The sequence below is a fragment of the Protopterus annectens genome, chromosome 10.part0, assembly GCF_019279795.1.
Source record: "Protopterus annectens isolate FY-2018-M chromosome 10.part0, PAN1.0, whole genome shotgun sequence".
In the NCBI taxonomy this organism is placed as follows: Eukaryota; Metazoa; Chordata; order Ceratodontiformes; family Protopteridae; genus Protopterus; species Protopterus annectens.
The window spans coordinates 103,794,954-103,810,419 of NC_056744.1; the positions used below are offsets into that span (position 1 = coordinate 103,794,954).

General features: G+C 41.6%; 1 protein-coding gene across 3 annotated transcripts in view; it reads right to left on the bottom strand.

Moving 5' to 3' along the window:
• The window catches only part of CEP131 (centrosomal protein 131), a 1,433,457-nt gene that overhangs the window by 503,439 nt on the left and 914,552 nt on the right, over positions 1-15,466 (bottom strand). For 2 of the 3 annotated variants that reach the window (XM_044085078.1, XM_044085076.1), the window contains exon 17: positions 2,184-2,213. The exons of the other annotated variant lie outside the window; for it this stretch is intronic. In XM_044085078.1, the coding sequence (XP_043941013.1) occupies positions 2,184-2,213 (30 nt within the window). The remainder of the gene's footprint in view (positions 1-2,183; positions 2,214-15,466) is intronic. 3 annotated transcript variants of the gene reach the window in all.

Sequence of the window (15,466 nt, forward strand, 5' to 3'; positions counted from 1 at the left end):
CCCCCTAGATGGCTGCCAGGGTTGCATCACTTGTTAAACAATGATAAGCATAGGTTTGACCTGTCAATAGTTACGGAGAAATGGACAGTACAGAAGTTTATAAAGTTGATTTTAGAGAGCCTTTACCTTGGGAAAGGTGCAACACTTGTCTAGACCCTCAATCATTTAACCTTCTCCTAATACCTCCCCTTTCTCAGATTTCATTTAATTCTTACTACTACTCTCGTCTCTTATTTATAAATTTAAAACATATCTAATTTTCCCTCCTTTTACCCATAGCCGCGCCCGTTTTTTCTCTACACACTTAACCATTTTCTATCACCTGCTCTCTCTATCAACTTCCCCTCTGCTTCTGATTACTGATGTACATGTTGTTGCCTGTAAGCAGTAAGATTTGATGTACAGTACTTTCTGTACTGTTATCTTAAAGTGAGTTAACTGTCATTACTTCCCCTCTAAATAGGGAATTTTTTATGTATTGGAGATATATGAAGGACTTTAACATATTGTTTTATTGCCTTTTTTTGTAAATAACACCTTTTAAACTATCATGCTACAAGTGGGAATCCAAACATTACAATGCATGTTTATATTACCTCATGTATACTGTCCAGTTTATAAACATTTTTATGGTGCATGTAATACTTTGTGGGGCTTTTCTCCCTGTGCCTCAGATGAAAAAGGGCGCAAGCTCAGTCAGACATTCCCAGTCAACAAATATCAAATAAATAAACACCTACCACTGACCTGGGATCGCACACGGAACCATCCTGCTGATTCCTATGCTTAGCAACATCACCTCTTACCAGGGTCGCCAGACGTCCCTATTTGGGTGGGACTGTCCCGAGATCAGCAGCCTGATCCAGAGTCCCGCACTGCCAGTTGGGCAGCCTCCGCTTTGTTTTTTTTTTTTTTTTTGATTGGCCTGTATACCGGCATACAGGCCAATCAAAAATCGCTAAACACGGAGCTTCTTGTGTTTAATGCAGAAATTCCACATTAAGCACAAGAAGCTCCGTGTTTAGCGATTTTTGATTGGCCCGTATACCGGTATACGGGCCAATCAAAACATCGCAAAACAGAGCTATTTCTGTTTAATGCGGAACTGCGATGTTCCGCACTAAACAGAAGTAGCCCGGTGTTGAGCGATATACGGGCCAATCAAAAAATCACAAAACAGAGCTACTTCTGTTTAATGCGGAACTGCGGTGTTTCGCATTAAACAGAAGTAGCTCTGTGTTTATTTATTTTTGATTGGCCCGGGCCAATCAAATAAAAAAATAAACACAGAGCTACTTCTGTTTAATGCGGAACTCTAATGTTCCGCATTAAAGACGTGGAAGACCTTTTTTTTTTTTTTTTTAGTCTTCACTTTGTCCCTACCTGACCAGTCGGAAATCTGGCAACCCTGCCTCTTACCATCAAGGGTGAAGTCAGGTAGAACTTTAACTTCTCTTTGGGGATCATGCTAAACCAATGGCACTTATGGCAATATGTGACTTGCTACACCAAGGAACCAGCAATAGTGCTGACATAGATTTTGGATTTTGGTCTGGCTGCTGCAGTAATACTTGACTGTAATTTTTAAACACCACATAGGGAAACTTTTCATGGTGAAATTGGGGAGAGAGATTGAAACTTCTTATGTGGTAGAGCATAAATTGGTAGTACAGGACATAAGTACATCTCTTCTAGGCTGGTGTGTGACAGGGTGACAGGGTGCATGCCAGGAGCAGAAATTATGTTTCCCAGTGCAGAGACATGAGAAAAATAAGTAAAGAAATGACAAAAAACTGTTAACCACCTTCTGCAAAAGGCCTCTGGAGTTAGATGAAGACAATTCCATACAGCATTGAAACAGATCCAAAAAATACAAATAAAAAAAAAATCCTGAAATCTTCTATCTCTTTCATGGGCCAAATATTAGTCTCCATGGTGGTGGCCCTGTCAGACACAGGTCAGTTAGGCTTGCAGGATGGAAAGGAGAAGATGGAGTCTGAAATTCAGCAGATTGTCAAGGCACTGCTGGAGCCCAGAATCAACTCTAAATAACTTATTTTACTTTTTCCAAATTCAGCAGAGATTCAGCACCCCCATCCTTTTTCATGCTAGGAGAAATGGTCTTAGCTAGATTCATGCAGAGTTAATCACTTCTGAAAAATAGCGTGCAAGAGTGAATTTACCTCACACAATGGGCCAAGAGCGAGCCAGACCTAGTGAGAAAGAAGGAAAAGAATGAAAGCATGAATGCAAGTTTAACAAACTGAGATCAACAGTAAACAGGAATTTGGTACAGTAAGCAGTCTGACAAATGAAAAGGAAGAGAACACGGGTAGAAAACAGCCATCTAAACACAAAACTGAAGATCTCCAAAGTGTGGCTTGTTTTTTCTGGCCTGGTTTATAAGCAGTACCTGGTAACAAAAGGAAGATAAAGCCACTCAGTGTACAAAGTGCAGTGTATTCCCTTTCATGCTACTGTCTCATAATTTATCTAACTTTGCAATCAAGGAATACATTTACTTATTTCTAAAGACTACATCTCAAATAAAGTAGTGTTGACTCTCTATCCCCAGAGTATTAATCTTGAAGATACCATCAGTGAAGTCAGAAATGGACATCTATGATGTATGATGACTTCCAAAAACTGGAATCCAGAAACCAAAAGTATGCATCATGGTAGCTACTTTAAAAGTAAAGGCCTATCCATTCAGTATAACCACATACAAACATATTACTAAATTACATTCTTTCAGCATACATGCTCCTGAATAAAACAGATTCACCCTGTCACAAGCTTTACAAATTTCCTTACTACATCTCATCCTTTTAGGATATGTCATTTTATGACAAAATTGTTCAAACAGTGCCATTTACCTACATTAACAAACTACACCCAGTTCATCCATTGCTTCTTCTGTATCAAAAAAAAAAATGACTGCAAATATAGCAGACCAGACTTTAAAATTATCTAGTCATTTTTCATGCAGTGATTTTGTAGCCCATGGTGCAACAGCTAACATTACAACCTTACAGAGCTTAGGTATCCAGTTTGTGGAATCAGCATGTTTTCCCTGTTTTTATTTGAACTTTTGCATGTGTGCACGTGTCTTCCCTCTGTTCATGACGACTGTGTGTGTGTGTGTGTGTGTGTGTGTGTGTGTGTGTGTCTCTACATCCGCATTTTGCAAAAGACTAATGTCTTATCCATGATTAGTTTATACATCTTGTAAGAGTCTATGTCATTTCCACGAATGGCCACATTATGCAGTCCCTCGAACCCCCCACAACCTCCGCTAATTATATATACCAATTCCAAGATCGCACTACAGTGGAGAAATGGGCAAATTTCCTGATCTCACCGTAACGCAGTCTCAGGCAGAACTGTATGATAGACTGCATTTTCGATGCAGTGCTGTTCAACAATGCTGTCATTCAGGGAAATGACATAGACTCCTTTTGTACCTAATGAAAGTGATAGCCAGGGGAATCTTAGGGTCCCCTGTGACAACAATGACTCTGCTACACTTTGCTGTGAAGGAAAGGTTAGTTTGCTTTTATTTTTTGTATTACTGTATTGCCTTTCTATATTTTGAATACTGTAGTTTGTTTTCTTTAACTTGTGTTTTGCTTGCATTCTGTTTTAACAGCATATTAAAACTTCAAAAAAGACCACAGCTCTCTCTGTTCTGAGTCAGGCAGAATTTTTTCCTGCCCTCACACACATTTAAGTTGTCTTGTTAAATACCACTGTCTTTCTAGTTGCCCGCCTCTTATGTTAATCTGACTATATATCTCATTTCTCTCTACTTTCACTGGCTTATGTGAGTAATCACAAGATCATCATTTTTGAAATCCCACCCCTTCAATTATTTAAATTTATTGGCCATCCTACAGTATTTCATAGTACCAAAATACAAAAGTAACCACCCCTTTCAGTCCATCTTGCTGTTTTAAAAATAGTAACTCTCCACTAAACCTTAACTTTTTAAACAGGTAAAACTCAAGTTACCTACTTTCACATCTAACTTCTCTAGTGCACACTGCAGAGTGCATTCTTTTCAATCTTACCTTTAAGCATCCCTGTGACTAGCACTTTCTCTAATACCTGCTGGAAAGCACTAGGAAGCCTTACACTCATACAAACACTGAACTCTCCTTGTTAACAAGGAGAAATTAATAGTAGGCACTAAACAGCCTATAATTGCAATGTACCTTGCTAAGGAAACAGCTCCTATACTTTACAAAGAAAAAAAAGCCCCAAACCAGGCATGTCCAAGGGTCAGCTTCCGGTGATTTCTCCTGTCCACCTGGTGAATCTGGGCATACTGGGGCAATGCAGCAATTGCCTCATGTACACAGACAACCCTCTCCCTCCTACCACCCAACACTACAACCTGTGAGAGATGCACTTACATAGCCAAAATGGAAGCAAAGCTCTCTCCACCCAAGATTGTGCTAAACAGTCAAGAGGAGAAGGTTAACACCCACACTACACCTCAAGCAACACATAGCCCTTCTAAACCCGCACCACCAACACCCACATATAGCAACACTAAATCCACATATGCAGAGGCCCTTAACTGTAACCTGCCCAAGCAACAAAGACCTCTGAAGCTGAAACGCAAACAAACACCAATCACAACCAATGTGTCACATAGCTCACAACACCAGTGTGCCACCCAGCAACAGCCCCTAAGGCAAGACAATGTACCTAACACTTTAGTCATAGGTGACTCCATTGTCCGGCACACTGATGTCCCCTCTCACCAGGTTGAATAAGGAGAAAATTACAGTCAGCTGCCTGTCGGGTGCCAGGATCCGCCACATAACGCATGCACTCAAGTCACTCCACAACAAGTACAAATATGACTCTGTCATTGTCCATGTTGGAGTGAATGACTTGAGACGTACCTCCCTGGACTACATGAAAAGAGACATGGAAGAGCTCTCGGATCATGTGGCCCAGGCAGGTATGACCCTAGCCCTGAGTAGCATCCTGCCTTCGCCCAGAATGATACCACAATATAAGGATAAAATGACTGACTTCAACAATTGGCTAAGCTTATGGTGTCATTCAAAGGGGATCCAGTATCTGTCTGCCTGGGATGACATGATTGACAGACCACGATGCTTTGCCAGAGATGGTCTGCACCTGTCGCCCCTGGGATTCAGGTTACTGGCTAAGGCTCTTGCCACCCCTATAGTGCCTTTTTTAGGCAAACTTCAAAGGACAAAACCACCACCGTAACAGGTACAAGCATGCAAAATCTGAAGGTAATGCTACTCAATGCTAGAAGTCTAAACCTCAAAATGCACTCTCTCGAGGCACTCCTAAAAATGGAGAACAACGATATCTGTGCAGTAACTGAGACCTGGTTCAAGGCTCCAGAGAGCACCCCTGCAATACCAGGCTACAACTTTTACCACACTTTTTGGCCACCAAACCAAGACCGAAACACTAAAGGTGGAGGAGTGTCAATATTCACCAAGAATATTCACACCACCAGGCTAGTTGGCCAACACAATGTGTCTGAAATTCTCCAAGTGCAAACTAACACTAGGTAAGACTGCAATCCAAATTGTAGCTTGCTACAGATCCCCCACCATACCCCAAGATTCTCACTACACCTTTCTAAACATACTGGAAAATAAGATAGAACCAAACACCCTAATACTGGGTGATTTTAACTACCCTGCCATTAACTGGGAAAACTACTCATGTCCCACCACCTTTGCGCAACGGTTCTTGGAATTCATAAATTCCAACGCCCTGGATCAACTAATCCATAGTCCCACCAGGGGCTCCAATATCCTAGACCTGGTCATTACCAACATGGGAAATCAATGCTCCATACCTATGGTCACCCCCTCGTTAGTCAGGTCTGACCATAAGCTAAATCACCCTTAACATCCACATCCCACCCCCACCCCCCAGTAAAGAAACCACCATAAAAAACTTCTTCAAAGCCAACTTCATGCTACTCAAGTCAGAAGTGACAAACTTCATGACACCCATGCAGACGGGAACTGAAAGTTCAACTGCTGAATCCTACACTAAGGCACTGTACGAGCACATCCACTCATGCATGAATCGTGCCATCCCAAATAGAACCAAAATGCTCTCATCCAAAAAAAGGAAGCCAATCTGGTGGTCCCCTGCCATAAACAAACTTTACAACAAAAGGAAGAAACTTTTGCAGAAAAGAGGAAAATCCCAGGATGCAAAAAACTCCCTTACTAGCCTCAGTAAGAAATTGAGATGCCTCATAAAATACTCCAAAGCTAGTTACGAAAATAAAATTGCCAAAGATTCCAAAGACAACCACAAAGCATTCTATAACTATGTCAAGAATCTAAATGGCAATGCTCAGATCTGCTCTGAGCTAAAACAGAATGGCATTAAATATACTGATCCGAAGGATATTGCCAATATCCTGGCAGATCAATTCAGTGCCAACTTCACCCCCCTCTCACCCCCTAAATGGCCCATCTCAATACCGGAAGATTGCCAAATTCCAGTAATAACGGCCACACAGGTACAAAACGCACTCTCTAAAGCCAAGAATACAGCATCCATGGGACCAGATGACATCCCGGGCTGTGTACTACATGAATTACAATATGAACTGGCACCTCACCTAAGTGTCATGTTTAATCACAGCCTCACCTCAGGTTTCGTGCCCACTGAGTGGCGCAGAGCTACAGTTATCCCAATCCACAAGGGGGGATCCACCTTGGATCCCGGAAACTCCCGTCCCATCAGTCTGACAAGCCTTATCTGCAAGGCCATGGAGCGTATTATCATGGAACTTATAAACAAAGACATTGGCAACCTTCAAACACTGGACCCCACCCAGTTTGGGTTTGTGAAGGGCCGATCTTGTCTCCTGAACCTGAGTGACTTCTTTGAATCGGTCTCCAGAGCCATGGACAAGGGTAAGGTGGTCCACACAGCCTATCTAGACCTTGCCAAGGCCTTTGACACCATCCCCCACTCTGGAATCATAGATAAACTTACTAAGTTGGGCATTAATCCCTATGTTACCCAATGGGTTGCTAAATGGCTTACTGATAGAACTCACACTGTAAAAGTAGCCGACTCCAAATCCAGCTCCAGACAAGTGACAAGTGGAGTACCACAGGGTTCAGTCCTGGGGCCGCTCTTGTTTGGCATCTACTTCTCTGAAGTACAGGTCAACACTAAGGGACTCTGGCTAACAAAGTCTGCAGATGACTGCAAACTGGGAGCCATTATTGAATCCCCAAATGATGTGGATACTCTACAAAAGGGCCTTACAGAAACAAATGCTTGGTGCCAGAGCCATGGGCTCAAGCTCAATGCCAAGAAATGTATTGTTATCCCCTTTGGGAAAAAACATGTATCCATGAATTACCATATAGGTGGCAGTACACTAAACACAGAAAGTGTGATAAGAGACTTAGGGACACAGGTGGACAGTGGTCTCACCTTCGATAACCACATCGCCACAACAGTCAGGAAATCCTTCTATGTGGCACACCTCATCACGAAGGGCTTTTCATCCAGAAAAAAGGAGGTCATTGTCCCACTGTACTCATCCCTCATTAGACCCATTATAGAATACAACGCCCCATTTGGTATGTACCTCTCAAGACATCTGCAACAACTGGAAAGGCCTCAGAAATACCTCACTAAAAGAATCACAGGCCTAAAGCAGATGCCCTACGCTGACCGCCTTAAAAAACTCCAGCTATACTCTGTCGCATATCGTCTACTCAGAGGCGATGTCTGCTTAACATACAAGGCCATGCCAAACCCAGAGCTGTTGGACATGCTACACTTAAAGAAATTCCAATCCCTCAGAGCAACACGCTCCAGGGATCTAAACCTTGTCATCACAATAAACAAAACATGCTGGAGGGATAGGTTCCTGACCCAGAGACTCCCCAGACTCTAGAATAGATTGCCCATACATGTCAAGCAGAGTGCCTCTTTGGACCTCTTCAAGAGGAACCGTGACGATTGGATGGGAGAAAGGAAATTCACCCCGGGGATCACGTCAGTCACCCTGCTAGATAGGGGTCCAGGAAAGTAAATAATATGGGAAGAAATAGCCAGGGAATTGTTATGGCTAGGCTTGTATAGGCCCTAGGGCTGATAGCCTAGTACCAACCTATGAACCTATGAACCTACAGTAGGTACTGATGGATGGATGAATTAATGAAATTATGTTCACTCTATAGGGCTTGGTAAAGAAGAATACAGAGTAGGTAAAGACAAATACAGAGTAGGTTCATAGGAGGATACTAGGCTATTGACCCGAGGGTCATTTTAAGTCTATTACACCCATTATATTTCAAGAGAAAAAGTCTAGTCAGTGCTTAAGATTATCATTAGTAATAACTGTCCATGTCCAAGAGAGATGTGGGAGCTATTCCCAGCAAGAATTTTCAGTTTCCCATCCATTCATCCAGGCTCCTTTTGAACAGAGTCATAGAGGTGCTCTGCTTAAAGTGGCCTATTCCAGAGAAATGGCAACCTCTGTGAGATGAATTTGTCTCTCCAGCATGTCCTATTTAAATTGCAGGCCAGATTTAGGTTGCTGGAGCGGGAAAATCTAGTCCCATTTGACTTATGGATGTGCAGCAACTCCATCGTGTTGGGGTTAGAGATTGCTCTGTAAGCTTGGCACAAATCTCCCCTAAGCAGCCTATATGCTACTGAGTGCAGTGACAAAGACTTCAGTCTGTCTGTGTAATGCATGTGCTGAAGACCCTTGGTCTTTTTAGTTAAAAATCTCTGGGGTCTCACCAGTTGCTGCAGGTGCCTGGTACTGTTACATACCAAAAGAGTCATTCTACTCAATTATGGGCCTGATAAGGGATGAGTACGGGGGTTAGACCCTCTTTTGCTCTTGAGGCTATGCCTTTGCTAATCAAATGTGCGACACAGAATGCCTTTCTTACTACAGTGGACACATGGTGGTCAAAGTTTAGGTCACAGTCTACTTGTGTGCACAAATCCCTCACTACAGTGTTCGTACTTAAGGTATTGTTGTTTATTTGATAGTTAGTAGGGACACTGATTTTATCGAGTGGGGTGATGATGCATTTTTTTGCATTTAGTTTGAGTCCATGACTTTGGCAGCATTTGCTAGTCTGTGTAAACCCTCTTGAAGTACACTAACATCATTTGGGGAGTCAACGATTGCGCCAAGTTTGCAGTCATCAGCAAACCTGGTCAGCCACAGCCCCTTTGTTTTGGCCTGAACTTCCAAGAAGTAAATACCAAACAAAAGGGGGCCCGGTACTGACCCTTGTGGGACCCCACTGGTGACAGGTCTGCTGGCTGAGGTGGAGTCACCCATTTTGACAGCATGTGTACCTGTTAGTGAGCCAATTTGCGACCCACCTAACAGCAAAGGGGTTGACATTTATGTAGTTGAGTTTGTCAATAATGTCTGAATGGGGGATTGAGTTAAAGGCCTTCACCAAGTCCAGATATGCTGTGTGCACAGATGTGCCCTCATCTATGACCCTGGTCACATTTTCAAAGAAGTCTACTAGGTTTATTTAACAGGCACGATTGACCCTTTACAAAGCCGAGCTAGGTCGGACCAAGGGTTTGGGGGTCACCTATATCTTTATGAGGTCAATGATGATACATTCTATGGCCTTGCAGATAAGGTTAGTCAGGCTTATGGGACTATAATTCCCTGGATCTGTTGCTAAGCCGCCCTTGTGGTGGAGGATAACAGTCACAGTTTTTCATTCAGCTGGGATAAATCCTATATTCAGGCTGTGGTTAAATAGGGTGCCTAAGGGGGTTGCTAATTCCTGTTTTAGTATGTTTAGAATGCAGCCTGAGATGCCATCAAGACTCATAGTGGCTCTCTTCTGCTTTAGACAAAGCTTTGATGACGTGTTCTTTAGATATACAGGCTAGGGGAGCTGTTAAAGGTATGGTTTGTGATATCTTTGGAGGGGTTAAAGGGGAGAACTTTTCGCCAAATCTGTCTGCTAGTAAGTTAGCAATTTCTGCAGGATCAGAGTGTGTGATATCATTAGTCACAAATTCAGCACATGCTTGGGTCCCACCTTTTAGGCAATGGGTGTAGCTGAAGGAAAGCCTTATGACTATCATTAGCTCTGTTTGCCACATTTTTCTCAAAGTTGCCCTTTGAGGATTTTATAAGTTGCCTTATTTGTTTACTTAGGCTCAGAAGGGTACTTTTTAGTGCTGGGACCTCCCTTTGGTATTCTTAGACAACAGCTTCTTATGCTTGTTGTATAGTTTATTTATGCGAGATGTCCACCAGGGTGACTTGTTTTTTCTTGAGACTCTTACTTTGGTCCTATCCAGCACAGCCGAGTCTATACATTTGTATAAGTGTTGGTACAGGGCATCAGAGTATACTTTAGTATAGTTGCCAACATTCATTTATCCCAACCTCTAGGAGAGTGTAGTTGACTTTGGTGAAGTTTTTTAATCTGACCACCTCTGATGGGTTCTGGAGTCATTGCTACATCAAAAGTGACTGACTTGTGATCAGATTTTACTAAAGAGGGTCCTACATTTACAGTAGAACAACAGTCTCCCATGTTGTTGAGAAGCAGGTCAAGTATATCTGAGCCCCTTGTAGGATTTTCCAGAGTATTTGAGTTAACAAAGTCAAGAAACTTTTGTGCAAGTAAGTTGGGGTTCCTATAGATTTCCCAGTTGATGGTAGGATAGTTAAAATCCCTATGACAAGAGTGTTCGGTTGTATTTTAGTTCACTTAAGTAAAGCCAAATAAGAAGCATGAGCATCCTGGTTCATGGAGGGGGACCTGTAACTAGCAATGACTTGAAGGGGGGGGTGTCTTATCCACAGTAATCTGAACTTTGAGTAGCTCCATAGAGTTTTCTTGTTTAACCAGTCTGGAGGTGCATTTATCTTTACTGTAGATAAATACTCCACATCCTTTGGTTCTCACACTTTCATTTTGCGGTCTGAAGGTGTGAAAGGCATTGTAGCTTTGCAAGGTTGAACCAGGTTTCTGTGACCGCACAAATGTCTACATCATCCAAGGAAAGGAATGCTTCCGGAGAGTGCCGATTTTGGTTTAAACTCCTAGCTTTCAGCAGCATAACCCTTTTTTTGGTTTGTGCTGGATATCTTCACATTGGAAGTTTTGTTTTTGAGACCTTGCCTATAAAAGGCACTATAGGGGAGGCAAAAGCCTTAGCCAGCAGCCGAAAGTCCAGCGGTGCCAGATGCAGACCAAGCTGACAGAAACTTGATCACCCTTGAATGACACCAAAAACTAAGCCAATTATTAAAGTCAATAATTTTTTGTTTATATTGTGGCATCATTTTAGGTGAAAATGCTGCTCAAGGCTAGAGACATACCTGCCTGGCACACATATTCAGAAAGCTCAATCATGTCTCTCTTCATATAGTCCAGTGAGGTACGTTTCAAGTTGTTCACACCAACATGAACTATGACTGAGTCATAACAGTACTTGTTGTTGAATGAATGACTTGAGTGCATGTGTGAGCTGACAAATCCTGGCACCAGACAGACAGCTGACCGTGACTTTCTCCTTATCCAACCTGGTAAGCAAGACGTCAGTGTATCTCACTATAGAATCTCCAATAACAAGAAAAGTAGGTTTGGGTGTGTTGTGCCATAAGGGCCTAGCTGGTGAGACACTGGTGTTATGTGTCTTGATTGCTGTGGGTGCTGTGTCAGGTATAGCAACCTTGTGGTTAGGAGGTCTCTGGTGTTCAGTTAAATTTTTGGAGAGTACCTCTGTGTATGATGGTTTATGTGTTGAGTTAAAGCTTTGTGTATGAGTTGTGGTATGTGTGCTTTGTGTAAGAGTTGTGGTCTGTGAGCAGACAACCTCTTCAGTGTTAACTGGTGCATGAAAGAGCAGGGATTCCAGCTGTTTGGTGTAGATACATCTCTCACACTCCATACTAGAGTGATTTAGTAATAGAGGGTTGGTTGCGTGTATGACAGACACAGCAGCTCAATTGTCTCAGGAGTCCCTTATCAACCAGGTTGGCAGGAGAAACAAGGGTAGTCTGACACTCCATAATGCTAGGTTTAGACCTGTTACTGAGTACAGCGTTCGTTGATCACACAGTAGTTTTGGAAGATCAGTGGAGCAGAGTCAGGTCACCAAACTCACTCGAGCTGTGTTAAAAACAAGCACAAACCCATGCAAATGAGGGGCTTTTATAACAAACAAGAGGGAATGACTGGAAACAAATTAACCAATCCCAAAGCTCAAAACTGAGCCCTGTTACAGTAATCTTCAAGTAGATCAGTCCACACTGTACCTTCCTCCCACAATGACACAGGGAACCTCTCCAACAAAAGATTTCCTGATTTAGTGTTCACTCTGTACAACCAGAACTAGATTCAGCAGGTCTGAATCTAGCCTGTGCTACAGCAACTATAAGTGCAAACAACAATCAGAACACAGTAAAAACAGTAAAAAAAACAGTTGAAATTTCAGCAGTTGTGGTTTAAAAGCAGCAAATGCAATTAAAGTATGGTACAAGTGCAGAAAACAGTTTAAATAAGGCACTTGGTGTTCGTTGATCACACAGCAGCTCTGGAAGATCAGTGGAGTAGAGGCAGGTCACCAAACTCACTAGAGTTGTGTTAAAACAAGTGCAAACCCACGCAAACATGGAGCTTTTATAACAAACTAGGGGAAATGGTTGGAAACAAATTAACTAATCCTAAAGATCAAAAACTGAGCCCTGTTAAAGTAACCTTCAATTAGACAAGTCCAAACTGTACCTTCCTCCCATGAGGGCACAGGGGAACCTCTCCAATAAAATATTTCCTGATTTAGTGCTCAGTCTGTACAACCAGAACTAGATTCAGCAGGTCTGAAGCTATCTTATGCTACAGCAACTAGAAGTGTAAACAAGAATCAGAATACAGTAAGTACGCAGTAAAAAAAACTGACATTGCAGCAGATAAGGTATACATACAACAAATACAATTAAAACAGTGCAAGTGCAGAACACAGTTTAAATAAAGCACTTAGTGTTGAGCTTAAACCAGAAAAAAGCAGAAAAAATAGTAGAACAAGACAGCAACTGCCAACCTGTACCAGAACTTGGGTCCAGCAATAGTAATAGTGTATATCACAAAAAATAAACAGAAGGACCCAAGGACAACCAAAAACTCCAGTATAATTCTGTCTTTAATGCCAATGTAAAAACATGAGCATTTTTGTAGCAAAGCTACTTCATCAGATGTATGTTACAAACACAGACACTGCTCATTAAATACTTTAGTCAAATATCATGACTATACTTCACTCTATCTTAAAGGCGCAAACCGTTAAAATTCACTAACTAAATAATGCATACCAAATATTACATACTAAATAACAGACTTTACAATTACTATTAAACATTGTATCAAAATCATGAACTTGGCAAAATTATAATTTAAAATACAAAAGTATGTTATTTCCTACTCAATGGTCTAGCTTTAAGTTTAGGTCTAATAGGTACTCTGTCATTAAGACCATGCCCATAGTCTCCCCTGAGCCTGACTATCCATTTCACTTCTAACTGCTCAGTTAGACTTCTAATATTACCCTTCCAAATGTTTTCAAAAATAGGTCCTACGAGACTATGGGCATGGCCTTAATGACAGAGTACCTATTAGACCTAAACTTAAAGCTAGACCATTGAGTAGGAAATAACACAATATGTTTGTATTTTTTACTATATTTTTTCCAATTTCATGATTTTAATACAATGTTTAATATTAATTGATAAGTCTGTTATTTACTATGTACTATTCAGTATGTATTACTTAGATAATGAATTTTAACAGTTTCCGCCTTTAAGATAGAGTGAAGTATAGTCATGTGATATTCTGAGTAAAGTATTTAATGAGCAGTTTCTGTGTTTGTAACATACATCTGATGAAGTAGTTTTGCTACGAAAGCGCTAATGTTTTTACCTTGGCAATAAAGACGGAATTATACTGGAGTTTTTGGCTGTCCTAGAAAAAAATAGTAGCTGCACAAATGCCATTCTGTGAAAGGCTGTGAGAAAAGGGTAACACATTTTCCAACAATGCTCTCAGAATAATTTTTGACAAAATTACTTCAGATATTCCACTTGTGCTAGGGCAGTAAAATCAGACAACCTCAAAGCCAGTTTGAGTCACACTGCCCAATTACCTTCCTTCCCTCACACCACTCTGTACAGGAAGCACACTGCTGAGCTTCACACTTCAGAAAGATTTAATTCTATTCTGACATCACCTCACTGGAAAATGACAGTGAGTAACAAATGCTTGCTTTGCCACAAGAACAAATTTATTTAGGTTCTAAAACAACCTTTCTTCATGTGTCCATAAGCAGTTACTAGGTATGTGATCCCCACAGAGGAGCCTAGCCTAATTTCCCAAAGCACTGCATAGTTAAGTGACATACTTAGTCACAAAGTAAGCAAGTAAAGATGGAGGGACTCAAACCCCAGATCACAGGAAAAAGCTCTTAGCAGCCCATAACATTAATCCTTTGCACTAACTTCCAGAATGGAGACTCATCCAAAATGAAGAACCCCTTACAGAATGAACTCGAACTGAGGCAAACAACTCTGTCCTCACAAAAGACTAAACTCATAAATATCTGCTTTCAAATCTGTCCAGTGGAATTAAATACTATAACAAGCAAGATCTTCCAGTCAGAGTGGCACCTGCCTTTCTGTTTTTTAAAGGTCATATTAAAGTTCCTCCGAAACAGAAAGTTAAAAAAAACAAACTACACAGGAGCTCATGTTATAAGCAGAACACTAAATGTCACAAAGTACTGCAACATCAGAGCCATGGAGTCTTAACTGGCCTTGCCCAAACAACTCCACATACCCTCAGAAAGGTGTTCCTTCTGGGCAGATAGGATTAGCTCTACGATTTAGCGTTTTGTGACTATTACTAGGAAGAACCAGGTCTTTGTGATGGTTCTTTTAATCTCTGCAAATATGGAGAAATGCCCCATGGACAGTCTTGTACAGCAGTCAGATCTGACACTGCTAAGCCAGCAAAGTCACCCTCCTGAGCAACCTGCCTGGAAGAGTCTCTAAGTCAGAACATCCTAAACCCCAGGGACTCTCCTCAGTCTGCCTGGGAAACTGGCCTGCATGTATGGAAAAAAACAAGGAATCAAAGAACCTTCATAGAACTCACACCACACTTCTTCTGGAAGATATGCCAAAAAGAAGAGATATCCAAGATGTCCCGCCAGAGATTTTAAGGAGGTAAGCCTCAAACCTGCTTTCCTAAGCAGGTGAATTCCAGTGCCTGCTGCCTAGTCATACTATCAGCACTGTCAAAATTACAGTGGGTCATGCAGAGCCTCAGTGTAGAAGGCGTTTTAACACTTCACAGAATCTTCCTCAACTCCAGGATCAAAAGATCTGAAAGCTTCTTTACTATCAGATCCACCAGATGAAAGG